General features: G+C 43.8%; 1 protein-coding gene across 1 annotated transcript in view; it reads left to right on the top strand.

Moving 5' to 3' along the window:
- ABCA13 (ATP binding cassette subfamily A member 13) overlaps positions 1-27,896 on the top strand; it is a 470,652-nt gene that overhangs the window by 129,832 nt on the left and 312,924 nt on the right. The window contains 5 exon segments of the mRNA XM_020289932.2: positions 1,941-2,105; positions 3,099-3,276; positions 7,251-7,390; positions 23,526-23,639; positions 26,449-26,539. Coding sequence (XP_020145521.2) covers positions 1,941-2,105; positions 3,099-3,276; positions 7,251-7,390; positions 23,526-23,639; positions 26,449-26,539 — 688 coding nt within the window.

Here is a 27,896-nt window from a genome sequence, read left to right as displayed (position 1 = left end):
AGGGTGGATTTGCCATTCCAGCCATTCGTGGCCTCCTTCCCTTCTGTTACTCCAAGAATCCAGTGGGTCTCTGGATTCTCTCTGAGAGAGAGATGTTGGATCTCTCTCTCACTCTCTGTCTGTCTCTCTGACACACACACACGGACACACATATACACATACACATGCTCCAGGAATAAATATTCATTTTCAGGAGGAATACATTTTAAACCCATAAGGAGGAGGATAAACATTTCCTAAGTAATTTGCAAGCCCACCTCTGCTCGGTATAATTAATACTTCCAGCCAACAGGAAGAACGGTTTCGTTCTGCATTTGCTCCTGGCCGCCCCTTTTGTAACTTTACAATACACCTTGGGGAAAACAGTTAGAGCTCCATTGGTGAGTGGATATTTTACTGGCCACTCTGTCATGTGCCCAAAGGCCACCAATTGGAAATGAGTACTTGGGGCCCGTGTAATTAACTGCGACAAGGGCCGTCATCTGTGCCCAGATTCCTTTGGAGGATGACAGTGGGTTGGACTCAGTCTCCCAGACACGATGCAAATGACACCACCATAAATAACAACAGCTCCTGTTCATCAGGCCGCTCCCAAGTGCAGGGCTCTAGAACATTGATTAAATACAAGACGTTGCTCAGAGATGGGGCATCCCGCATCACTGACGGGCAACCATGTGGGGATTCAAGGACAGCTGCAGCTCGCTCCCAAGTCTACGTATTTTTTGTTTCACTAGGCTGACAATGAATTCCTGAAGCCTTCTGCAAAACATGATTTGCCACATTAGTTCAGGACATTCGTCTGTTCTGGGGGTATTGCTAACTGAATCCACCATTAGTCAGCGGGCGCCGTGTGCCATTTCTAAAGGGCAGCTGTAATTAGAAAGGTGAGTAGAAAAAGTGTCCATAACCACATGCCATTTCTCCTGCTTGAGTTGTCCCTGTGGCCTGAACGGACGGAGCCACGTGGTTACCAGCGAAGTGTGCCTGCGAAGGATGGAGCTCTGATCGCGGGGCTCTGAGGGTCAGTGCAGAGCCGCAGCTAAGTGGCAGGGCAGAACCCTAAAGAGCAAAAGTAAGATACGGTGACAACTGGGTTCCTCCACACCAGTCTGGAAAATCAAAAATTTAGTATGTGAATGACATAGGAAGGAGATTCACTGCGATTTCTCCCACCTCTCGGAAAAAGCCGGCGTTTGCTCATATAGCCATTGATCCAACAAATACTTGTTGAGCGACTGATGTTTGCGGATGCTGTTCTATCCCTGATAGCTCCATAAATGATCAAGATAGGAAAAACCCCTGCCTCAGTGGGATTTACAGTCTAGAGCTGAGAATATGCAAATAACAAGTAAAACGCATAGTGTCTCAGGTGGTGATAGCACAAGTAGGTTGCAAAGGGCACTGATATTTTTAAAGAACTGGGTTAAATTCAGAGCCCTGAATCTTTCTAACTTGGAGACCCCAGGAAGCCCTTGAATCCCTTCAGGCCTCAGTGTTTCCACCCACAGAACAAGCACTGTGAGAAATAGCCCCGGGCACCAACGAGACTGAAATGACATGTGAACCTTAGGACACAGTCAGCAGCAGAGAAGTGTAAATTGTCTCACTTATAAGCCTGGCTTTATTTTGAGCCTCTTCTCAAATTTCCACCTTGGTCACCTCAAAGATACAAAGGAGTATTTTGAAAATGGTTTGAATTTTAACTATAGAGCACATTTGTATCTGGTTTACATTTTAACAATACTGGAACAATTTAGTGTGCTCCAAAAAACTGAACTATGTCTACTCCATAAAGAAGATTTTGATATTGTACAACAAAGATGTCTCTGAAGTACGAGAGACCATAACATCCAATAACCAAGTTTTCACAGCTCATATGATGCGCTTGAGAGTAAAAATACACTGTTGGTTATTTCATGTTGTTTCTTTTTTCCTTTAAGACTCTGATACCTTCTGAAGCAAATGGTTTGCTCAACTCCTTGTTGGATGTAGTCTCAAGCCTCAGCTTGTTGCTTGCCAAAGGCCAGCATGTCTTTGAATACCTTCCCGAATTCTTTCACACATTGAAACTCACTGCCTTGCTGGATATGCCAGACTTTCAACAGGTGTGTGTTTGATCTTTGCCACTGGTGAAATATTTGAACTTACTCTCTCTTTGTATTTGTTCCTTTTTGCCGTTATTTATCTTCCCACACCTAAAACTTTCATTAGACAACAAAATACAGGACCTTTTAATATCTATGGAGGCAACAGCATGACAAAGAGCAAGTCCTGGCTTCTCCCTGAAAACTGATCAAAGAGATATTGCAGATCCACATCCCACTGATGGAGAGATTGGGATAGTTTGTGCATTGTTTATGAAGTAAAAAATTACTAGCTCAATTATTAGCAAAAATGAGATTTCAAGGGCCTGCTTAACTTAATTTGGAAAACAAATTGCTTTCCAAAACCTTAAAACATTTATTTACATACAAATAATTGGTTTACAAATTACTGATCATTTGCTGCAAATGCAAACACAAACTCGAATTAGGTTAGTGGCTTGATATTCATTTTTGCTTGAATTCTCTTTGCCTGGGATGGAACTGATGGGCACAGACGAGGAGCCGTGTGGGGTTATGTAGTGTGGGAGGTGTAGGGTGAGCCAGATGGCGACGTCCTTAGAGCTGCCTTGGAGTTAGAATGTCAGTTAGTCCATCAGCTCTTGGGCAATTTGTATTACTGTCAGATATCCGGGTAATTTGGCAGTATAGACACCCATTAAGATTGTTATTAATAATTAGTCTGATTTAGTGATATTTTATGGATTAATAATTTATTACTGGACAGACAAAAGAACTTGTTAGTGTGTGTGTGTGTGTGTGTGTGTGTGTGTGTGTGTGACATTTTTGTCTTCTACCAGGTGTGTTGGCCAGAAAAATCATTGCAGGAATTTGAATGGTATCCCAAGGGCAGAAAAGTCTAAGCAGAGTTTTCATTCTTTTGAGTTGTCGAACATCTTGTACGTTCAGTTGCAGAAGGGTCTCGAATTTCAGAAGTGAGCAAGGGATTGTTTCAAGTCACTATATAATTGCAATTTATTTTAAAAACTTTCTCAGGTTTCACAAAATGTCCAGGCCAGAAGTTCAGCCTTTGGTTCTTTCCAGTCTGTGATGAAGATGATTTGCAAGGACCACGCATCATTCCTTAGCAATTCTAACATGTTCATTAATTTGCCCAGAGTTAACGAACTCTTGGAAGATGACAAAGAAAAATTCAACATTCCTGAAAATTCAAGTAAGACAATAGTAATCTATATTTGCTTGGGTTCATTTGTGTCTTGATAATTAGTTCCACTTTATACCAAATGTTCTGTCTGTATAGACAGCTGGTATGTGTTGGTATAGAATCCTCTGCCTCTACCTCCTTACCTTCATCCCTCTTCATTTTAAGGTCTAAAAATGCTCGAATGGCAGTTGGCTTTGGAAGGACCTAGTGCTCGTGAGGACTGACTAATCCTCTCACCTGTGTCACCAGGGAACTGGGCTAGAAACATCTAACACCCCTGAAACTCCAGCCCCTTTGGTTTCCCCGGCTAACGAAAGTCAGTGAGGGTCCAGGCACAAAGACCACCAGCACCATATGGGTCCTTGCAAAATGGTCATATCAGATAACAAAGAGAACTGGTCTGTGGCTGCCTCCAGATTTGCTGTTTATCAATCTCAGGTGCAAAGGAACGTGGATTGAGAAGTGATTTTCTGGCCTCATTTTAAGTGAATAAATGTTCTTAGAAAGGCAGAGAAAACATACTGGTAAGGATTTGGGGTTTGGACAGTTCAGCTGGACAAGTTGTGCTGTTTTAGTCACATTATTTTATGTGTCTGAATCACGTTGGTCTCACCTCTGATATGGAAACTATAGCTCATAACCGTGTTGTGCAGAGCAGTGGCAATGAGGAGTGTTAGCAGCTTAGCATAACCTAAATGTATCCTAAGTATACTCATTTTCTACCCTGCAGGACAAATCGCCACACACTTAGTGGCTTAAGACAACATACATTTATCATCTCGTAATTTCTGGAGGTCAGCATTAGGCACTGGTTAGCTGGTTCTGTGCTAGGGACCTCACAAGGCAGTAATGAGGGTGCTGGCCAGGGCTGGGGTCTCTTCAGAGGCTCTGGTTGCTGTGTTGTTGGTAGAATTCTTTTCCCTGAAGCTGTAGAACTCCTGGGGGCTGCGTCTTCAAGGCCAGCAGGAATCTCTCTCTGACTCTGAGGCTTCCAATGTCTTTTAAAGGATTTACCTGATTGCTCAGCCTTTTGCTTAATTCCAAGTAAACTGATTAAGATATCTTATTTAGGCTGGCCGCAGTGGCTCACACCTATAATCCTAGCACTCTGGAAGACTGAGGTGGGCAGATTGCTCAAGGTCAGGAGTTCGAAACCAGCCTGAGTAAGAGTGAGACCCTGTCTCTACTAAAAAAATAGAAAAATTAATTGGCCAACTAAAAATATATAGTAAAAATTAGCCAGGCATGGTGGTGCATGCCTGTAGTCCCAGCTACTTAGGAGGCTGAGGCAGGAGGATCACTTGAACCCAGGAGTTTGAGGTTGCTGTGAGCTAGGCTGACGCCATGGCACTCTAGCCTGGGCAATAGAGTGACACTCTGGCTCAAAAAAAGAAAAAAAAAAAGACCTTATTTACATCTTCAATATTCTTTCACCTTGGTTGTAAAACCCAATCATGGATGTGGCAGGTTCTATCTGCACTCAGGGCAGGAAATCATACAAGGCTTAAACTCCAGGGATCCTTTTAGAATTCTGCATACCACACCCAAGATCTATCTTTATATACTTTGTGCCTGGAATGGAGCAGAGGACAGAGGTGTTGATGGGACTGGGGAAGGGAAGGAGCATGGGATTCTCTAAGAGCTGGAGGTGAGGATGAGCAGCCAGGTAACAGTGTTTTCAGGGCTTCTAGAGAGGCAGTCTGTCAGTGTGTTCACCAGCTGGTGTACAATTTGGATGGCTGTCAAATATAAGGTGATTTGGTAGTATAAACACACATTAAGGCTATTAATATTTAATTATTTTTGTTGTCTCTTTTCCTAATCCTCATTTTCTCTTCTTTTTTTGCATTTGGGATTCTTGAGGGTTATTGATTTGTGCATCCAATCCAGTCATCCATCCATCTATTTATTCATCCATCTACCCTTCCATCCATTCAGTCATCAGATGATATTGAGGACCAGTTTTTATTGGTCTTTTCATAGCTTTTATTTCAAATGGTTGACATATATACTTGGCAGACAATATTAGCACCCCATTTTTCAAATGACATGATAGAAGCTCAGAGAAGGTTAAGTGACTTGCCCAAGTTCACACAGGTCACAAGTGGCAGATGTTAAGATTCCTGGATTTAAATTTTTAGTTCTGTACATGTAATGATTATGTCTTACAATAAAAATTGCTCCTGTCTATATTAAGCTTGCTATTTAAAGAGTAAGTTGTTAAATTACAATAACAGTAACCTCTATAAATTAATGCTTTAAAAATTCATTGTGTGATCATGCTCTTAATTTATATTTTAGGGAATTATTTCTATTAATTTCATTGTCAAATAAAAATAACTTTTTGTCTTTTCAATGGAGAATTTGGGAAGATGAAATTAGCAGTTAAAATAATCATAACAGTACTCTCCATACCTTGAGTATAATGAATCACGATATTGAAGCTAACATAGTACTTCTATTTTAAATGTTCTCTTTATGGGTAAAGAACTAGTCATACTGAAGTATTTATACTTCACTATACTTCACTTCATTTATACCTCACTAGCTTACAAGCTCATATTTGGTCCTAATCACTGCAGTGATGAAAGCTCTACCTTCATCAGGTACCTACTGATGTTGTTAAATAAATCTTTGATCAAAACCAACTCTAGCATCACAACGATGATGAGAGCCACTGAGAGGAATTAAAGGTTTGAGTGAAAATAAGGCAACTACTTATCAAAAGTAGTAAGTTTGAAAGTTAGTACTAGTGAACCGTACTTTGATGCATTGTTGCATTAAAGAAAATTTAGTAGTAACTTGTAAAGCTGATTTTATTAAAAATCTTAATTCTGGTCTCAATATTATGACTGTTGCAATGAGAATTTTCTTGATTAAAAACCAAATTTATTTATGTTTTTAAATTTTTAATTTTTTTCTTTTCTTTTTCACCCCCCTTTTTGCCTGTGTCACAAGGGAAGAGGAACTATTTCTTGAGTGTTCATTAAGCATTACACACTTGACATATATCATGCTGCTTTATACTCAGAGCAAGCCTGAAAAAGATGGATTTGTACACTTCTTCCATTTGTACAAATGGAGATTTTGTCAAGTTTAAAAAATTTTCCCAAGGTCAAAACTCATAACATCAATATGGGAATTGAAGCCCACTTTCCTGTTTTGATAACTCATATCCATGTAATAACAATTATAATGAAAATAGAAATAAAAATAATACTTAAATTTACTATGTTTTAAGTAGTTTATTTTATTTTTTAAAATTTATTTATTTCAGGAAATTATGGGGGTACAAAACATTTTGGTTACATGTTATGACTTTGCCACAACCAAACCATGATTTTCAGAGTGCCTTTTCCCCCTACAATGCTCACCGTGTCTGTTAGTTGTGAGTTTACCCACCCCCAACCCCCTAATCCCTGGAGAATATCACTACCATGTGAGCACCATAGTGTTGATCAGTTAGTGCCAATTTCATGGCGAGTACATGTGGAGCCTGTTCTTCCATTCTTCTGATACCTCACTTCGGAGGATGGGCTCAAGCTGTATCCAGGAAAATATAAGATGTGCTAGATCACCTTTGTTTCCTATAATTGAGTAATATTCCATTGTATACATATACCACATTTTAATAATCCACTCATGAATTGACCAGCACTTGGGTTGTTTCCCAAATTTATTATTTTAATTACCATTTTCATTTTCATATATTTATGTCATCATGTGGTACTCTTCTTGACATCTTAATTTGAAACCATGAGTTATGCTTTCATTTCTGTGAAATCATTCAAGTGAACACAGTAACACGAAGCTTCTCATGAGACAAGAGCTGCTGAAGACTGCAACAAGGAAAAATATTCTTGTTTTACTCCCCAAGTTCAGAGTTATGTCAGGAGAAACATATCTAAGTCATTCATTGATAACAAGGTATCTTGGATACCTTGGGCATTCCATAATACCTTTGTTCTTTCTTTTTGTGACAGCACCGTTTTGCTTGAAGCTTTATCAGGAAATTCTACAGTCTCCAAATGGTGCTTTGGTATGGTCCTTCCTAAAACCTGTATTACATGGAAAAATACTATACACACCAGACACTCCAGAGATTAATAATGTCATTCAAAAGGTAAGTTAAAATGAATCATAGAGAACACACATGCCTTTTACCAGGAAGATATCTTTTAAAATATTTAACATAATTATTACATGCCTTGGATTACATAAAAGTGTTCCTGTGTTAATTACAACTTATTTTGGCCTGAGTTATTTTTTTCCTTTTACTGGTGTTAAATATGGATTTGCTGAGTCCTTCTTTTAGAGGACACTTTGGAGGCTGGGGGTGTCATTTAGAATAACTAATGCAGTGAACTTACAGAGCTCTAATATTAAAAGTCGAGGACAATTAGAGAGGAGGACTGTTTGGAATAGCTCCAGGAAAACTTCGAGAACAAATGCTAATCTGTGTTGCTTGGTGCATCTGGCAACTAAGAAAGAATCCAACGTGGCGCATGCAAACTGATGTAGGAACGGTTAGGATTTGGAAAGTCATGCTTTGAATTGGTGGCGAGGCTTTGCTCAAGCCTGTGGAGGAGAGAAAGAGGCCAAAGCAGTTTACCCAGGAGGAATTTAGACCTGTGTGGTTCACCTGTTCTCCCTTTCTTGTACTGTTTGACTTCTCCAATCTACTTACTGCAGACTTAGTAGTAGTAGTATTTGTAGTTTCTTTTTAATGATTGGGTTGTCTTTTCTTTTCTTATCTGTGGGTGGCTTGTGGGTCTGTAGGTACCTCAAAATGGGACATTTTACCAAGGACATGGAAATAATTTGGTCTTACTGTCAAACACTGCAAAGAAGGTACCTGTCCTATCAATGATAAAACTCTCGATCTTCAAATAGTATGAACAACTTAAACTTAAAAGCTAACAGCAGTATGGAATCACATGAGCTATGAAGTCATTTTTGATCAAACTCACTTTTGCAAGTTTTGTGCTCCTGCCCCTGCAGATGCTGTGTGAAGTCAGGTGTGTCCTGGCTTCTCCCTCCTGGCGAGGAGCTGTGGGGGAGCCGGGAGCTGAGGGTCTTGGCTCTACCCCTGGTCCTCTGAGGGGTTGTCAGAATTGTCAGAGTGTAACCTTTGAGGGCAGCGTCTTCTATTCAGTGTAAGGGCTGTGTTGTATCTAGGTGGCTGGGTTTTTCAGCAGTTGCCTCCTCTTTACGGCCACGTAGTCTTCCGTGGTGTGGACACACAGTTTGTCCCTCCGTCCACCTGCTGAAGGGCATCTGGGTTTTTTCTAGTCTCTGGTGATTATCAGTAGAGCTGTGATCATACCTTTATCACTACTTGCGGTCTTCTCATTGATCCAGGCGCTTACTTGCTACTGTTTGTCTCCTGCTGTCATGGGAGCCCCATGAGGGGCAGGGGCTTGTGTGTCTTCCTGACCTCCATCCCCGGGGCCTAGAAAATGCTGGGAATACAGTCGGCAAGTGGTTGTTGAATAAGTGAAAGAACAGTGAGTATCTGGCTTTTGTACCCAATTGAGTCAAAGATGTTCCTGTATTAAGTAAGCCAGGAACAGAATAAACCAAGTGCCGAGCCCTCTGTCCCTTCCTGGAGTCCAGGGACCCCTCTGTCACGGCTGCAGCTGTGCCTTGCAGTGGGGCAGCGATAGCTGTGTCTGAGTCTAGCAGTTTCCAGTGAGCCGCCTTTCCCACCTCGCCACTTAGCTCAGGGCTGCATTTTGCATTCACCCCGGCCTATTCTCAGTGGTGTTTATAACTTTGTTTGTTTTTTAATCTTGAGAGTGTCCTTTTGGAGGAGTATATGCTGAAAGTCTGGACTCACAATGGATGACATTAGTCTCCCTTCACACCCAGCGCCGGCCGTTCTGCGTGTGGGAGCTTCGGCCTCACAGCCGCCGTCCCAGGGCTGCAGCCTGCAGACCGCCCTCAGGTGGCGTGCTGGGCTTTTTAGGGTCGTGGCTATTTTAGGAATTTCATAGAAAATGATTCTATATCACAGCTTTATTTTAAATTCAAAATTTTAAAATAGGCCATGAATTTTTTGTGATTATAGGGCATATTATTATATGTTAATATCATTAATAATATATATTACTGTGGTATGACATGTTGTGCTATATTCTGCAATGTGACAGTTAGTATGGTGATCTCTGCTTTTGAGGGGCTCACCCTGCAGTGGGAAAGAGAAGAGGAACAGCTAAGGAAGTGGCCTACATGTGATGTGACAAAAGAGGCGTGCGACGCAGCAGGGACACAGGCTGAGGCGCAACTCGTCTTCCCGGAAAGAAGGGTGGGAAGGATGCCTGGCAGGGGGGTGTAGGCCCTGCGGGGTGGAGGGGCAGAGGTGGGGGAAGGGATGCGGCCCGCATGTGCGGTCTGAGAAGGATGCGAATTTTGTAAGAATCACCAAAGATTTCGCTGGTCCTTGCTTAGCCCCTTCTTAAACTCCACAGCAGTAATAAGTAGTGAGAGCTGGTATCTTCTTCACTCCCACGGCTGAAGACTGTGCACGCAGGTGTCCTGTTCTGCGCGTGCCGCGCTGACTTGACGGCCGCGTACCTGGGACGAATGATCCTAGCGGTGGCTCTAGCCCTTAGACCCGGGGCCTAACGTCCGCGCAGCTGGGAGGTGCCTGCAGCTTTGTGACTGGGGTTATGTGCAGCAGTGCCATCTGCAGTGTCGGAGTGACCCGCACCATAAATCATTTACCACTTGGTCTTTCTGTTACTTCCTGTTAGGCGGAACCATATGGAGCTGCCATTTTTGCAGGAAAAACAAATCCATAAAAACTGGCAATTTCATGTCGGTCAACTTCAATAGCGAGGGCTGCCGCAGCAGCAGGCGGGTGTGGTGGCACGAAAGGCGTGTGAGTGCCGGGAGCTGGCGCCCCTTTCCTGACTCTGTGACCTGGGCCGACGGCTGTCCCTCCGAGGACTCCTTCCTCCGACTGTGAAATGGGGGCTTGAGGTGGATCGTGGTTTTCAGTCATCTGGGAGGCACTGTTCACGAGGGGCTCCCCCTGCCAAGCCAGCCGCCGGGGCTGCGATGCCCCTCGCTGGGGACCCGCGCCCCGCACCCTCCCCGCCCCTGCGAGGAGCTGGGTGACCTCCCGCAGCCTCGAAGGCAGCGCAGGCTGAGCACTGTCATGGCCTGGAAAGAAATGATGGCTAAAATTTCAAAGTTAAAAGATAAACTTGGGCACATCAACATTTTAATGAGTTTCAGTTTGAGCGTCCAGCTATTCACGCAATAGACAGCACTGACTGCAAGCGGGCGGCCTCCGCGGTGTGCTGGGCTCGGGGAGGAGCAAGACAAGCTTTTCTAAGCATTTGTGGAAGCAAGACGGAGAAAATATTATGTATTTGATTGTTCAAGTGCAAAGTCCTTAGAAGTTACTTGGAGGTTTCTGATTATAAGCTTAAGTGTTGTTTTATTGTTTGCATCCAATTTGCTTATCTATGAACCCGAGGTGCCATAGGCGGCTTAGCCTAGTGACCTCCCAATTAATTATTTTAACGGGAGTAACTTCACTCCTGCTCCGAGGGTGTCAGACTCAGTATTTGTGAAGGAGTTGATGGTATTTCCACGTTATTAGTCAAGAGATTCCAACACATCAGTATGCTCTTTTTATTTTTGGCCCCAGGCTGATGTAAAAATTGAAGAACCACGTGTAGGCCCAATGTGAGCTTGAAGAGAGATGATAAAAGTAAAAAAATAAAATAAAAAATCAGATTGTTCCCAGGAATAAGTAGCATGCCAGAATGACATTGTGAGTGGAGTCATCAGCTTGTTCTAGTCTCCGCCGCACAAGGTAGTTTAGTTTGAGCTTGTGCTTGGGAAGTGTAAGCCCCGACATCAGACTGTCCGCTGTCTGCCCTGGGCCACCTATCTGCACTGTCACGCTCAGTTTCCTCCTTTTAACACTGGGCTACATAATAACTATCAGTGCCACATAATAACTTGCAGTGCTGTTTGGAGGATTGGAAAAAATATCAGAAATAATATTTAGAAAACAGTAAATGAATGTAGTTTGGGATCTTCTCTAAAAACGTTATTCCTGGGAAGGCATTCTGCCATCGTTGCTGCAGGGGGTTGGGAGGGCGGATGTCACCTTAGGGAGAAGGAAGAGGTACTGAGCAGTGGTCCTAGCCAGGGTGGGTCGGAGTGACTTTGCCCACTGGAGGACTCCTGGAAATATCTGGAGACATTCTTAGTGTCACAAGTAGGAGGCGCTGTTGGCACCTAGAGGGATGCTGCTAAATGTCCTTCAATTCACAGGACAACACCCAGCCTACAAAGAGTTATCTGGCCCAGAATGTCAATGGGGCTGAGGTCGAGAAACCCCAGCATAAGGGGAACACAGTGGCAGGCCGGGCGGAGGGGTGGGTCACGGGAAGAGAGGGATAAACACAGAGGAAGCCGGTGGTCAGGTGTGTCCTGGCTTCACCTTCCTGGAGAGGAGCTGTGGGCTGAGGGGGAGCAGGGAGCTGAGGGTCTTGGCTCTACCCCTGGTCATCTTACCGGGTTGTCAGAATTGTTAGAATATAACTTTTGAGAGTGGCGTCTTTTACTCAGTGTAAGGGCTGCAATTCATGAGGGGGTTGTGTTTTTCAGCAGTTGCCTCCTCTTTACGGCCACGTAGTCTTCCGTGGTGTGGACGCACAGTTTGTCCCTCCGTCCACCTGCTGAAGGGCATCTGGGTTTTTTCTAGTCTCTGGTGATTATCAGTAGAGCTGTGATCATACCTTTATCACTACTTGCGGTCTTCTCATTGATCCAGGCGCTTACTTGCTATTGTTTGTCTCCTGCTGTCATGGGAGCCCCATGAGGGGCAGGGGCTTGTGTGTCTTCCTGACCTCCATCCCCGGGGCTAGAAAATGCTGGGAATACAGTCGGCAAGTGGGTGTTGAATAAGTGAAAGAACAGCGAGTATCTGGCTCTTGTACTCAATTGAGTCAAAGATGTTCCTGTATTAAGTAAGCCAGGAACAGAATAAACCAAGTGCCGAGCCCTCTGTCCCTTCCTGGAGTCCAGGGGCCCCTCTGTCACGGCTGCAGCTGTGCCTTGCAGTGGGGCAGCGATAGTTCGGTCTGAGTTCAGCAGTGGGAAGCTGAGAGAGGTCTCTGTCGTCATTAACCTCATTTATTGACCCCGGGCCATACACCTTACATGGATTATCTCATTCATTCCTCACAACCACCGTGGAGATAGGTACTAATATCATCCCCATTCTATAGATAGGGAAACTGAGGCTAAGAGAGGAAATGTTAACTTGCCCCAAGTCACACAGCCAGCAAGTGGTGGAGCTGGAATCCAGGCCAAGTCCATTCGTTTGAAGTCTTTGACATACTGCCTGTATCAGTTTGCTAGGGCTGCCATAGCAAAGTGCCACAGACTGGGTGGCTTAAACAACAGACATTTATTTTTAGCACCATTCTGGAGGCTGGGAGTCTGAGATCAAGGTGTGGCAGGCTGGTTTCTCCTGTGGCCTCTCTCCTGGGCTTGCAGGTGGCCGTCCTCTCCCTGTGTCCTCTCGTGGTCTTCCCTCTGTGCGTCTGTGTCCTCAGCTCCTCTTCTCGTAGGCAGCAGTCCGACTGGATTATGGCCCACCCCAATGACCTCATTTTAACTTAATTGCCTCTTTAAATAGGATCTTTAAAAACCCTATTTCCAAATGCAGTCACATTCTGGGGCACTGAGGGTTCCGACTTCAGCACATACATTTTGGGAGGACACAATTCAGCCCACAACACTGCCTCTTCTAAATTGTCTTTTACCACTTGAAAATGGAAATAATTGGAGCCATCTATGAAACTGGCAAAGCCTGTCCTTCTGGCTCTGCAGCTGGCTATGGAATCGCAGTGGAAACAGTAACCCAAGGGAGGCCAGTTTGCTAATTACTGCGTGAGCGTGGGGCTGAATGCTAAAAAAAGACAAGCAGGAGGCTCACAGAAACCAGCCGCAGGTCACTCCTCAGAGCCACCTGCCCTTGGGCCCAGTGAACCTCAGGCACCTGTGACACGTGGCGTGCTCACCGGGGCAGGGTCCAGTCTCGCTCGTCTGTGCAGACTGTGGTGCCAGCACGGCGATGCACAGGGTGTGCTCACAGGAAGCCGCTGCGTGGCACTGGTGTATGGCGATTTTCGTTTCAAGGCCAGTTTGAGCAGGACAAGATATGGTTCACATTGCTCTCTTAATTAAAATTTTTCCCTAAAAACTGAGCTAAGTGTTACTTCCACTGTCACTTTGGTCATTAGAGGCTTCCTCTGTCACAGAACCAAGAATATCTCTTTTATTCTGACAATGGTTGGCTGCAAAGTCACTGAAGCAGACGTTAGACAGGCCTGTCTGGGGGGGGGGGGTTGGGGGGGCTACTAATTTGCGCCCGAGCAAGTTTCTGCAGACTGAGGATGACTTGCAGCTGGCGGCAGGAAAGCTGATCTGTGATGGCCGAATTCTAGTTCTCCCTGCGGTCCAGGTGCTCTCTGTCTATAGGGCTTTGTGCTGGGTTCGTGAGCCAAGGAGTGAGAGCCAGGGAGCTCCCTGTCCACCAAACCCTCCTGGTGACTGTGGTCACCCCGTGGATGCTGTGCAGAGCCCTACCTCAGATGAGGCATCAAAGCACTGGCATCCCTCCCTCAACCTCCCCCAAGCCCCAGGATTAATTCCTGTGGCTTCCCACCTTTGCCAACTCCACATCCCAATAGTTTCTTTTTTATTTATTTTTAAAAAGTATCAGATTATGTTTAAAGCTGTAGTTTTTGGCACTTAAGTGGTCTTGACATATGTAAGAAATTTCATTCCCTTCTCCTCTTAGTTCTTTTCCATGGCATCTGCATTGTTGCTATTTTCCAAGCACATTTTCCATTTTGTTGTTAGTTCATGTTATCAGTCAGGGTCCAAGCAGAAAAGAGAAAACAAGCCATATTTAATATAAATAATTATCACTTGAGAAAGGTATTGGAGCCAGGTGTGGTGGCTCATGCCTGTAATCCTAGCACTCTGGAAAGCCGAGGTGGGAGGATCACTTGAGGTCAGGAATTTAAGACCAGCCCGAGCAAGAGTGAGACCCCTTCTCTACTAAAAATAGAAAGATTAGCCAGGCGTGGTGGCATGTGCACCTGTAGTCCCAGTTACTTGGGAGGCTGAGGTAAGAGAACAGCTTGAGCCCAGGAGTTTGAGGTTGCTGTGAGCTAGGTTGATGCCACGGCACTCTAGCCTGGGCAACAGAGTGAGACTCTGTTGCAAAAAAAAAAAAAAGAAAAAAGGAAAAGAAAGGTATTAGAGTAACAGGGGGTTGGTTAGAACAGTAAAAAGAACTCTGGAGAATGCAGCAATGGCAGATGCAGGGGCAGCTCCTGCCCGCAGTGCTGGGCGAGCACCCACGGAAGCAGCGAAAGGAGCAGCAGCCCCCATCCGCGCTCGCTATCCAGGCCTCCCTGGAGAGAGCACAGCTGTGGGCCACTGGATGGCGGAGAAAGCCACTGAGGTGCCACTTTGGTGGTTCTTGCTGGGAATCTGCACTCTGGGTGCTGGGAGAAGTTCCGTATTCCTTAACTATGCAAAGCTAGAAAAGAACATGCTGGGGAGTCACCCAGGGGGGCATGCTGCACCAGCAGTCTTCCTGGGAAACCATTCTTTGGGATGCTGTGGGTGTTGCCATAGGATGCTAAGGGACGGTGCTATGCCTGCGCTCACTGCGCTCAAATGAGCTAGAGGAGGAGCTAGGTGAGGGGGAATGGAGGGGCTCCCTCTGTGGCAGCCTGTCAGAAGCAGCACACCACAATCAGGAAGAGAAAATCCTTCCCCCTTTATTGTCCCTTCAGCGCCCTCTACTGGCAAAGCTTAACATTATGTCAGCTGGTAAAAGAGAATGATTCTTTTTATTTATTTTTATTTTTTTATTTTAGCATATTATGGGGGTACAAGTGTTAAAGTTACGTTTATTGCCCATCCCCCCTCCCCTCGAGACAGAGCCTCAGGTATGACCATCCCACAAACGTGCACATCTCACTCATTGTGTTTGTATATACTCATCTCCTCCTCCCCCTCCCACCTGCCTGACACCTGATAAATATTATTCCTATATGTCCACTCAGGAGTAGATCCATTAATACCAAAGAGATACGAGTAGATCTACCATTTGATCCAGCAATTCCACTACTGGGCATCTACCCAAAAGATCAAAAGTCACTATATGGAAAAGACACCTGCACTCAAATGTTTCTAGCAGCACAATTCACAATTGCAAAGTTGTGGAAACAACCCAAGTGCCCATCAATTCATGAGTGGATTAATAAAATGTGGTATATGTATACCATGGAGTACTACTCAGCTTTAAGAAACAATGGTGATATAGCACCTCTTATATATTCCTGGATACAGCTGGAACCCATTCTACTAAGTGAAGTATCTCAAGAATGGAAAAACCAGCACCACATGTACTCACCAGCAAATTGATATTAAAAGAGCATTATTAAAAGGCCCATCTTTCATATTGCAGAGCAGGCAAAGAAGGGCTGTTATAATATTGTGAGTTACAAGATGATAAATTAATAACTGGCACAGCCTGTTGTAAGTTGGTTTCTTTGCTTTAGAAAAATGAGACTATTGAGGTATAAAGAGTTCCTGTAAAACTCATCAGTTCTTGAGTGTAAGCTTTAATTTATCAAACAAATTGAATAGAGGTAGAAGGAGAAATATTGGAGAGGAATTACTGACAATGCTAAGATTTCATGTTGGTTAGGAATGATAGGAATTAGTAATTGTCATACCCAATTTGCAGGTAAATAAATGAGTCTTGGGGTAGGTAACCTTGTCAAAATTTCTCCACAGGTGGAAGAGATGGCATTCAAACCTAGGTCTGTTTAACTCCCACACCAATATTGTTTTGGTTTTTTTCTGCTGCACTTTACTATATTCTCCAGCTAGGGATTCACATATGAATAAAACTCAGTTTCTGCCTCAGGGGAACTGAGGCAAGGATCATGGTGTGACAGAGACCAGAGTCCCAGTGATAGAGGACATGAGGAGACCGGTTCCTGTGGAGGGAGTTGGACCCAAGCTTTAGAGCTGGAATGTCGGGTTATGGTGGTGAGAGACTGGCTTTCAATCTCGTCTCTCTGGTGTAGTGGATTCTGATAGAATCTTGAGCAACAGAGGAGGACAGAGGGGGAGTCTGACATTTGCTCATGGTTCTGGGACTCTAACATTAACGATTCCATTGTCTTAGGTGTACACCGAATCACTCTTTATTGAGCACTCACTTCTACAAGGTTGTTGGAACCATCATGGACAGTTTCCCAAATCCTGTCTCATTTACTTCTCACAAGAACCAGATGGGGTAGTCATTATTAGACCCATTTCACAGATTACAATATTAAGAATTGGGGAGGTTTGGGTATCCAAATTTATTAGCTGGTAAACAGTAGCTCAGGGTTCTCGAATCCAACTTTGGCATACTCTACAGCACCAAATGGGTTCTTTTCATTGGCCATATTTATAGTGTTAGCTACCACATAGTAAGGATCCTGTACACCAAAACTTCTTTTACTATTGTCAGCCTGGGATACCAAGTACCTAATTTAAAACATTTACCATGTATTTTATAGCTTTGTGTGGCAATGTGTTTCACCCATCCTCAGACCTCTGACTACCTTCAAAGGGACACCTTTGGGAGGATGAGAATTGAGGTCACACAGGTTAAAGATGAGCACAAATTTATTGTTATTGCCATCATTAAATTGACATAATGCCTGATGATTAACTCGAGTAGACATGAAAATCCTTGGCTCTATGATACTTATCAAAGATGAAAAATGCTAGAGAAGTGGAAGCTGCCCAGACCTGGAGTCTACAGAAAGCCACAAGGCTCTGCACGTACGTGGGACTGTTTACATAGCAGATCAACAGTGAAGGGGACTGGTAGGACCTCCAGGCAGGTCAAGGTCGCCCCCAGGGAGCCCTGCAGAGGGAATGGAATTCATCTCAATCTGCTTTCTGACTGTAGGCATCTGATCAGTGGTCTGAAAGCGAGTTGTCAGTGGCTCAGCCTGCAGCGAGGCTCCCAGGTAGATGAAAATGCCCGACATGGAACATTTTTATCAAAACTCAGCGAAGTTGCCCAGAGTAGAAGTAATTACATTTTACCAGTAGCCCTGTTTGATGTAATCCCCTGTAAAACAGAAGTTCTCTAAGAAAGCAGTATCAGTAGGCCGGTGAATCTACTTGTTTTGTGAGACTAGATAATGTCCAGTCCCTGAGATGGGCATGGATGTTGTTTTTTTATTGACACTGGATGTCTGTGAACTTCCATCCTACCAGCTTTCAAATCCAATCCCACATCCTTAGACTCAAAATCTCTCTTGGGCCCCTCTAGGTCATTTAGGCCCTGGTAAAAGGAGAGCCCATAAAGGTGAGATTAGCATATTTTTTGCTCTTAAAAGTATTAAGAGCAGGGAGGGGCAGTGAAGAAATGACCAGGAGAGGTGATGGGAAGGGGAGGCTCAGGTTCGCACCACCTCCTCCTGGCTCCTGTGGCAGGTTACCGCCTATGCTGTCTTCCTCCTCCTCTCTGAGCTGCCTAGCAGTGGATCCTGTCCACCTGGGAATGGAGTTTTCTTAGACAAAATTTTAATTCATTAATTATTTAAACAGTACATTAGAAAATGAGCAAAGAATATAAACATATAGTTCAAAAGGGGAACAAAAATAATATGGGTTTTAAACAAATGAAAAGGTGCTCAAACTTACTCATAGTAAGAAAAATGCAAATATCCAAAATAAGATACTCAAAAATGAGATATCTTACCAGAATAATAAAGGCCCCAGATGTGATATATTTTGGTGGTTGAAGGTATTGGGAGAAAGACACTGTCATACATAGCTGTTCGGAGTATCTGACTTTGAGGCGTGCTGGGAATGCCTATCAACGTTACGGAGACATTTATTCACATAGGAAAAATACTATATTTCTTGTGCCATTGTTTGTAAGCATTAGGCATGGGAAACCGCCTGGCCACCAATAGGGAATTGGTTAAATGTTGGTACATCCAGGAAATGAAAAATATGCAGCTTATTAAAAAGAATTAATTAGATATAAACTGATCTTCAGATATAAACTGATCTTCAACATTTACTGCTCAATGAATTTCAGGCAAAGTGAAGAAAACTTTTGGATAGTATGAGTGAAAAGAAACAGAATATCAATGTATGAACCTGCCCTTGTAAATATATAGATGACCTCAGGGAAGCTCCAGGAGGAACCAATAGCAATTCTTCCTCTGGGTTTGGAACTGAGTTTTGGGGGGACGGAGTAGAAATGGAGAGAATCTCTTCACAAACCCCTTTGAAGGCTTGGAATTTTGTACAGGGAGCAAAGAGTGTACACGAGAATTCCCAGGAAGTCTTTCTACCTCATCATTTCACATTGCAATGGATTTGTGTGTTGGATTGAAGACACAAGGCCTTGGCAGTGAGTGTCAACATCCTGGGGGACTGGCCATGTGCCCTCCAGATGACCTGTCCAGCCATGTCCTCTATCTGGGAAGGTCAGGGAACAAGTCCCTTCTGTTTCTGGGGCCACAGGGAAGCCTTCCACTTTTTTCTTTCTTTTTTTTTTTTTTTTTGAGATGAGTCTCGCTCTGTCACCTGGGCTAGAGTGCTGTGGCATCAGCTTAACTCACAGCCACCTCAAACTCCTGGCCCAAGCGATCATCCTGTCTCTGCCTCCTGAGTAGGTGGGACTGCAGGAGTGTGCCACCATGCCTGGCTAATTTTCCTATTTTTAGTAGAGATGGGGTCTCGCTTTTGCTCAGGCTGGTCTCAAACTCCTGACCTCAAGTGATCCTCCCGCCTTGGCCTCCCGGAGTGCTAGGATTACCGGTGTGAGCCACCACACCTGGCCCCTTCCTCTTTTTCTTCCATCCATCCATCCCATCCCTCCACGATGGGGAGGAAGCAGTCTCTCTCTAGTATGAGGTGGGCTGAGGAGAAGGGGGATGCTCACTCCCTGAGTTTTGCTCTTCTTGATTTTGGCTAAGTGAAAAAGAAACTTCTTCCTTTTATCTGCTCTGAATATCCCAATTATTTCCTTTTAAAATCTCTGCCTTGTGCCCCTTTGAAGTAATAAGCAAAGGTCTGAATGAGGAGAGAAGAGGGTGATATAAATAAGAAAATAATGGATACAGCAGAGCAAATAAACCGAGAGCTAATATCTTGTGCTATGACCCAGTCACCTTTTAATTTTTTTCCTGTATTTTTTCAACAAAAGATAACTGCAATAAGAGAGGAATAGGCCATTTTCTAAAATCAGCAGTTAGTAGGTGGTGAAACCAAAACTCGGGTCATTTCTCCAATGAGATGAAAGTGAAAACAAGACTTTAATCACAGGCTACCTGAGAATCATGGCCATGTTTAGGTGGAGCTTTGAGCTCTGGGCCTCAGCTGTTCCCTACAATCTTCTGAAGGTGATCAATTACAAATATATTATTTTGAACTCAGATTTAAACCTATTTACCGTATTTCAGTCTACTGCAAATATTCTTCTAGATAATGTCCAGTCCCTGAGATGGGCATGGATGTTGTTTTTTTATTGACATTGGATGTCTGTGAACTTGTTCAAATGATCCCATCTGTGGTCAGTGGGCCTGTCTTCTGTCAGACTTCCATGTTCTTTTAAAAAATAAACTTATCTTGAGGCAGTTGTAGATTCACATGCGTTAGGGAGAAACCACACAGAAAGATTCCACGTGCTCTTTACTCAGTTTCCCTAAGGTAACATGTCACAAATCTACCTGAAGTGCAAGCGCATGGCCAGGATTCTGACACGATGTGGTTCACTGATCTTACTCTGATTTTCCCCGTTTTACTTGCACTTGCACGTGTGTATTTAGTTGCACGCAGCCTTATCGCCTGTGTGGGACTGTGTGCCCATCAGCAGAGCTGAGGCAGAGTAGCCGCGTCCCTGCGGGGTGTCTGCGTCGCCCTTTCACAGCCACGCTCGTGTGTTCCTGCACTGCTCCTCCCACGTCCTGGTCCCTGCCGGCCACTCGTCTATTCTGCATTTCCATAATGTTGTCATTCCTAGGTTGTTGTGTACGTGGAGTGATGCAGTGTGTGACCATTTGGGATTGTGTTTTCCCCCAGAGCATAATTCCCTAGAGATCTGTCCACACTGTGCAGATACCAATAGTTCACACGTGCTTATTGCTGGTATGTATGGGCCACAGTTTGTTTAACCATTTACACACTGTAGGACATCTGGGTTCCTAATTTTTGGCTATTGTGTTTTCTGTTTCTTTTTTTTTTTTTTTCTTTTTTGCCTTTTTGTGGATTATTTGAAGATATTTGAGGATCCTCATCCTAAAAAATAATTTTAGGACCACCATCCTAAAAAAGTGTTTATTACTAGTGCTTTTGAGTGAATCTCTTTGAATGATGTTCTCAGTGGTGGCTCTGGGTGCCACAGCACACGCAGACACACTTGTGTCTCGCCACAGCCCACCGGCATCGACGTCGTGCCACTCTGAGTCAGGTATGGGGACCTTGCTTTCACTAGGTCTCTTTACCTTCCCAACTTTTAAATATCGTTGTCGTCACTATCAGATGGTGTTATAACTTCTATTTCAATCATCAAATATGATTTATAAAACCCATGGGGAATAGGATAGTTTACTGCATTTACCCCCATTGCTGCTCTTTCTGTTGGTTTTTCTTCCTTCCCAATACTCCAAGATTCTTCCCTGTGTTTCCTTTTTGTTTGATGAACTTCAGCTTTTCTAGTTTTTCTTCATCTGAGAATGTCCTTGTTTTCCCTTCATCTCTGAAAGACATGCACACTGGGCAGAGGCTTCACAATTGACACTTCTTTGCTTCCATCATGAACAGTGTTGGGGTGTTTCCTTCTGACCTCCAGAGTTTGGATGAGAGATTGCTAACCTTTGAGTTGGTGTTCCCTACAGGTAACATGTCATTTTCCTCTGGCTTCTTTAAAGGTTTTTCTGTCTTCAGTTTTCAGCAGTTTAATTATGGTGTGGCTTGGTGTAGATTTCTCTCAGTTTATTTAATTTAATGTTTACTGAGCTTTCTGAGTGTGCAGGTTTTTATATTTCTTATATTTTCCCAGTTGTAAGAAGTTTTTCAACTGTTATTTCCTCTAATGCTCTTTTAGCTCCACTTGGGTTCTCCTCTCCTTCTGAGACTCCAGTGATAGCAAGGTTGAATTTTTATTATTGTCCTATAGGTCCCCGAGGCCCGCTTGCTGCTCTGTCAGCCTGTCTCCCCCTGTTGCTCAGATGGGTGCAGTGCGCTGAGCTGTCCTCCGGTTTACGGCCTTCTCTGCCTTCTGCTGAGACCATCCAGTGACTGTTTTTTATTTGTATTATCACATTTTTCAGTTCTGTAGTATCCCATGTGGTTCTTTTTTTTATGGATTCTTTTTCTTTATTAAGATTTTCTACATTTCATTAGTTTCAAGACAATTTATAATTGCTTCTTGAAGCATTTTTGGTGATGGGTGCTTTAAAGCACTAGCCAGATCATACCAACATCTGATTTGTCACAATGTGGGTGTCAATCGATTGCTTTTTTTATTCCTGCTGTGTCTTCTCTGGCTCTTTTTACGAGGGATGCTTTTCAATTATATCCTGGGCACTTTGGCTTCATGTGAGGAGACTGAGCCTGTGCAGGAATGTTTTATTTGTACAGATTCCTACTTAGGCTTCACCAACGGCTCTCAGCCTACTCTGTGGCTGTGGCTCCAGTGACAGTTTGATTTTCAGAGAGCTTGTGCTGTGGTCTCTGTTTGCTGGTTTATCCGAGGGTGCTTCTGGCACTCCCGCTGGCCCCTGACGCTGCTGCTTGAGGGGAGAGAGAGGCTTTCCCTAGACCCAGATCCCAAGGGGGTCCGCACAGGGGAGCCTGGGAGCTAGGAACGACAGGACTTGGTAGGTCAGGCCTCTGTCGCATAGGGGCCCTCCCGCTGCAGGGCAGGGGCGTGTCCGGCCAGGCTCCTTATTGTGGTGGGATCCCCTTGTCCTGTCCCCTGGCTGCTCAGGGTCCGACCTGGGTACTTGTCGCAGGAGCTTCACCCCAAGCCCCTCTGTTCCCCTCGAAGAAAGAGTGCCATTTCCCTGGCTGCTTGCTCTCTGTGGGTGTCCCGTTGTTGGTGTTGCCAGCCGGAGAGGCGTGAGCCCAGCTAAGCTCCTTCCATTGCTAGACTGTCAGTTGAAGAATGCGGGGTCTGTTGGATGAGGGTTGTAAGATGTGGTGTGTGTGTGTGTTTTCCCTATTTGTAGTTTTAACATATTTTAAAGATCTTCTAAATTGGTTGGATCAATGACATTATTCAATGTCTGCATATCTGTATACATTTTTCAACCAGTGTAGTTGGCATTTATTGAGCATTTACTATGTGCCAGGCCTGGTACCAAGATATTGGAATATTACTTTATCTTAATACTTATGCAATCTGTACCCCTGTCTTTCTTGGAGGCTGAAGCTGAGAGTGTAAGCTTTTCATCTATTGACTGCAGTGCTGCCTGTGCCACAGCCAGGGTCCTGGTGACCCAAGGGAGATGGGGTTGGATTCCCAAACCCTCCTTAAACATTGTCTCTTTGGCATTTAGCCTGTTTTCAGTATTAAATGTAATTATGTTGCAACAGATGTTTCCATGGAAATAGCTTTATATTTTATTTAAACTATTTCTTTAGAATACAGTCCTTTCATCTTGAGGGAAAATGATTGGTGACTCTGACCATTTTTATGATACTAAATTATTTTATAAAAGTCTTACACCAATGTACTCTGCCAGCAGCAATAAATGAAAAAAAAATACCACTTTTACTTTACCCTCAGTAGTGCTGGATATCATAAAACAAATAAATAGATATTGGTTGAAAACATATTTTGGGGGGGAGAAATGTGGGCAACATTGTTTCATTTGGCCAGTTGTGTTTTGAGCCTAACACTGGGGGGGCAGCGATGAGCAGGCAGGTGGCACTTGGATGGGCAGAGTCCACAAGAGGTGTTGGAGGACTCACCTTATATATGAGGACATTGAGCCGTTCACCTTGTCGAGGGAGGTGTCAGCAGCCTGTAGGTGGCCATGGCAGATCTCTGTCTGGCATCCACATCTACACAATGCGTGTGAATTTTCTTGTTGTGGTTGCTACAGGACTGAAGAGTCATCCTAATACAACAACTGAATAAGAGATATATCCAAATGTGCTTCATTTTGCAGGCTAATTACACTTTTCATTTTGTGGACAAACTAAAAACTTTATCAGAAACACTGCTGAAACTGTTCAGTCTTTTCCAGAGAAGCGGAAACAGGCAGATGTTCAACCAGCTGCAGGTGAGTGGGGACCGCCTTTGCCACTGAGGCCTGGGGAGCTGCTGGCTGGGGCATGTCTGAGACACCGAGCAGCCCTTTAGAATATTCTGCAAGGTCATAGCAGGCATGGTTTCATCAGTTGGCTGATGGAATTGACGTGAAATTGGGTGTGTGGAAGCTTTTTGTGAATTTTCAGTGTTTTACTCATGCAATATGACACTATTGTGAGAATGATTAATAATTTGTTAATATTTACCTGAGCTTTAAATTTGACATTAAAAGTAATGCTTTTTAGATGGCTTGTATACTTTTCAATTGTGAGGTTTATGACAATGACCGATGGCCATTTACTAATATTCTGTATTGACAGAACTAATACTTACAAAATTAAGTGGGTTGTGGTTTAAAATGGCCCAACTTCATCAGAGCCTGGCAATCATTGGCTGCAAAACTTTGATTTAGGTAGGTCACCTAGTAACGTTTGGGGCATTTATGTAGCTCTAAATTACCTAAAATCTGATAGGATTAGAAAAAATATTTTTATTTTTATTTGGCTTATTTATTACCCACTGGATGAGTAGTTCAGAGCATGGTCTCAAAGGCCAGAATCTTCTAAGTCTGATTCCGAGATCCAGCCTCACCAGCCCCGTCATCTTGGACTAGTCGCTGAACTTCTTTGTACCTTGGGTTTCTTACCACTCTGTGCCTTGGGTTTCTTTCTACCATGAGGAGGTGATGGTAGTTATTAGGTGTAACTACCGTGAGTTAGGGCATGTAAAGCACTTGGAATAAGGTTCACACAGAGGGTATGCTACTGCGTGAGCCTGGGTTTTCCACGACGGGATTACATGTGCAAGAATTTTATCTTGGGACAAGGCTAGTAGAGCAAAGGAAGAGGGACCCAGAGAGGCTGGGGCAAGGTCGCCGAGCGGTGATGCAAGTCAGACCCTGAGGGAAGGAGCGAGGGGAGCTGGGTGGAAGCATCCTGATTGCCCTGCAAGTTAATGGACATCAGACAAGGCCGCGAGGAGGTGTGGCGCCGACGTCAGTTATCAAGGGAGGAGTCCTGCGCCAGCAGAGCCCAGTGGCTCGGAGGATCGCGTCTATGTGCAGGTCATGGGCGAGGGCAGCTAGTGGGAGGTGCGGCCTTAGGGCAAACTGACATGGATTCAGAGTGCAGCAGGGCATCCTGGCAGTTGGTATGCCATGTGTACATCATTACAGAGGCCACAGCTGTATGTGTTAGCTATTATTGCAATATTCTTCTCCTTTGATTGATTTGTTTGTGAATTTGTTAATACAGGCACCGGCATATCTTTGCTGTTACTGGGCCGGACAATACATAGTTTAGACTTGATAAGGTCTCTGCTGCAGCTATAAATAATTAATCACATGCAATATTGTAAGTGCCAAATTAAGAACATACAAAGTACTATGAGAACATGAAGGAGTGCCTAACCCTGCCGCAAGAACTTGGTGGCCCCTTAAGAAGTCTACAGTTTAGCTGAGTATTGTTTACTAAGCAGTCAAGTGAGAAATTAAAGTCATTTACTTATTCAATCACTTGAAGAACTTTTCATCTTACATAAGATAAGATGTCATCCATTGTTACTCTATTTCTTAGCATTGGGATCGTGTTCAGGAAGAGCTTGTAGTGTCTTTGAGTTTGTAGTTTGTAGTAGAGCTGCCACCTTCTTATGCATGATGTCATTTAATCTCAACAACTTCCCGAGAGATGCTTACCTATGCTGCTGGGGAACCAGCCTGGTTGTGCCACAAGGTGGAGTCATAGTGCCTCTGGGTGAAGGCCACAGCCGCTCCCTCATGGGATGTTATTGAGACTCAGTGACACAATGCGTAACAAAGTGCCTTGCACGTTGTCTGCAGGATAGCTAATGCGCAGTGAAACAAGACAGATAAGATTGCAATAAAAAAGTGAGCACCAAGGTTTCGTAATAAAGTCTTGTCATCCTCAGACAAGATTAAATAAAGCCATCCCATGTAATGAGGCAACGGTGAGAACTAAAGGAGCTATAGACGGTATACATTATTGGAGAATTCCTACGTGAAGCTCCCGTGTTATCGGGTGTCGTGCTGAAACCGAGTCTGGATGACATACAAAGACTCCCCGCGGCGCTGGCCCATCCCCAAAAGAGCCCGCTCCTTGACGCTGAGCACTGATGCACTAGTGCCTTCCCCACTCAGCTTGCCGTCGCCTGTCGGGGCTGTAAATAAAGGCACACCAGTTGCACAGCAGAGATGCAAATTGTCATTAAGTTGATGAAAATAATTTTGAAGTACTCTCCACAGTAAAACCAGAGTAAAATGAGGCAAAGTTAGAACCATCGATAATGAGAGAAGGATGGCACAGATGATGCAATGAAAGATGTTTCCAAAGATGATGATTTGGAAATCAAAGCAGTAAGAGAAAGTTTGGGAAATGCTGAAACCCCTCCTCAGTGTTTTTGTAACAGTAAACTCCTCTTTATAAGCAGCCTGTGGAAAAGGTAATGTTAAAAAAAAGAAAAGAATCTTATAGAAAGTAACCATATAGGTTCAGTAGAAAATGTTGTCAAAAAGTCACCACTTAATTCATTCTTTGTTTTCAGTATTAAGTCATAATTATAATTACAACCTACATTTTTATACTTTTTTTCAAGGTAAAGTCCTATTCAATTGTTACCTTATTAATTGTGATGTTTTCTTCTTTTAAGTGGATTCACTTTATGTGTCTTTTTTCTGTATGATGAAACTCTGAATGAGTCTAGTAAGTATTATTCAATAAGAGGAAATGATGCAGCTTCTGTTAATCTATATTATTTCCCTTTAGGAAGCCCTGAGAAACAAATTTATAAGAAACTTCGTAGAAAGCCAGCTGCACATTGATGTAGACAAACTTACTGAAAAACTCCAGACATACGGTAAGTGTGCTGATGGGTGTGTTGGGGTCCCTCTGCCCAAATGGCTCTGATGCTTAGGTCCTAACCTGTGGGCCCTGGGTTGCCAGGTGACTTCCAGCCAGTCACTCTTCCTCTCTTAGTTCCTGTTTTCTTATCTGTCACATGAAGGGCTTGAACTAAACACACTCTAAAGTTTATTTATACCTGAAGTTTTCTGATTTGCTGATTCAGGGCTTGACCAGTAAAGAACTTAGTGAACAAGGAAGCCTTCTTATTCAAAGATAAGAACTGGAGTTACAAAGCAAGTTTATAAAAAAATTACGTTTATAGAATTAATAGTTGAAAGGAGCCTCACTGATTTGAAAATGTGGAGCTCAGATAAAAAACATTATCAATGAGCAACCATTTACCTCTGCAATTGATGAATCTATGAATTCGTTTAGGTGTTTAACAAATGTTTGTTGAACACGCAAGGAGAGCCAGTTCCGTGCAAGAATCTGGAGAAGGATGTGGCATATTCCTGTCCCACCATGCAGCGTGGAGGGGAAGATGAACACGCTTACGAACCGCAACACGGTGGCACAATCTGCTCTCTGCCAGGGCCTACCAGGGAAGCTGTCAGGAGACGAACCCAGCTGGAGGGACCGGAGATGGGGGAGGGAAGGTGTCAGGCTGTCTCCGGTCCTGGCACCCTGGTGCTCTGCTTGTGCACAGGAAAGGGCCTGGAGTATGAGGGTTAGAGGAAGGCAAAGCATTTTTTTAGGCACAACACTTCCCTTTTCTGAAAAGAAAAAATTGGTGAATTACTACTTTGAAATTTTAATAATATTTTAAAATAAATGTTACTTCCTTAAACAATTTTTTCAAGTAATTAAAACATCTTTTTTTTTTAAATGAAGTAGTACTGCAAGGGGTGTAATGGGGGAGTGTCGCGCCCCCCCCCCCCCATCTTGTGCTGTTAGGAGTCAGGCACTGACATGGGTCTGAGAGACGTGGGCCTGGGACACAGATGGCTCCATTAGTTTGCAGCTACAGTAGTCCTGGTGTTAATGTCAGTGTCTCAGTGTGTGAATTGAACTTGAGCCACGTTTGTTTAGCATGCTGCTGAAAAGCAATACCACTCTTGAATAGGTTTTCCCACATAGGAACTTCTATTATAAAATTAAGGGAAAAAAATCCCAGAAGTTTAGACCTACAAGTATGCTGGAACTCAGAATATGGGAATCCCATGGAATTTAGAAATTCACAAGGTGTGATTCCTCCTTTCTTCTTGCTCCCCTCCAAAGTTGGAGTCCGGAGATCCTGTCCCCCGTGGTGGGGGATGGTGGTTATTGTCCATTCGACCCTGACAGCGTCTGTGAGCAGGCAGTGTGGCGCC

The sequence above is a fragment of the Microcebus murinus genome, chromosome 9 (genome assembly GCF_040939455.1).
Source record: "Microcebus murinus isolate Inina chromosome 9, M.murinus_Inina_mat1.0, whole genome shotgun sequence".
In the NCBI taxonomy this organism is placed as follows: domain Eukaryota; kingdom Metazoa; phylum Chordata; class Mammalia; order Primates; family Cheirogaleidae; genus Microcebus; species Microcebus murinus.
Note: the sequence above shows the minus strand (reverse complement) of the source record. Positions and strands in the feature narration are given on the sequence as shown.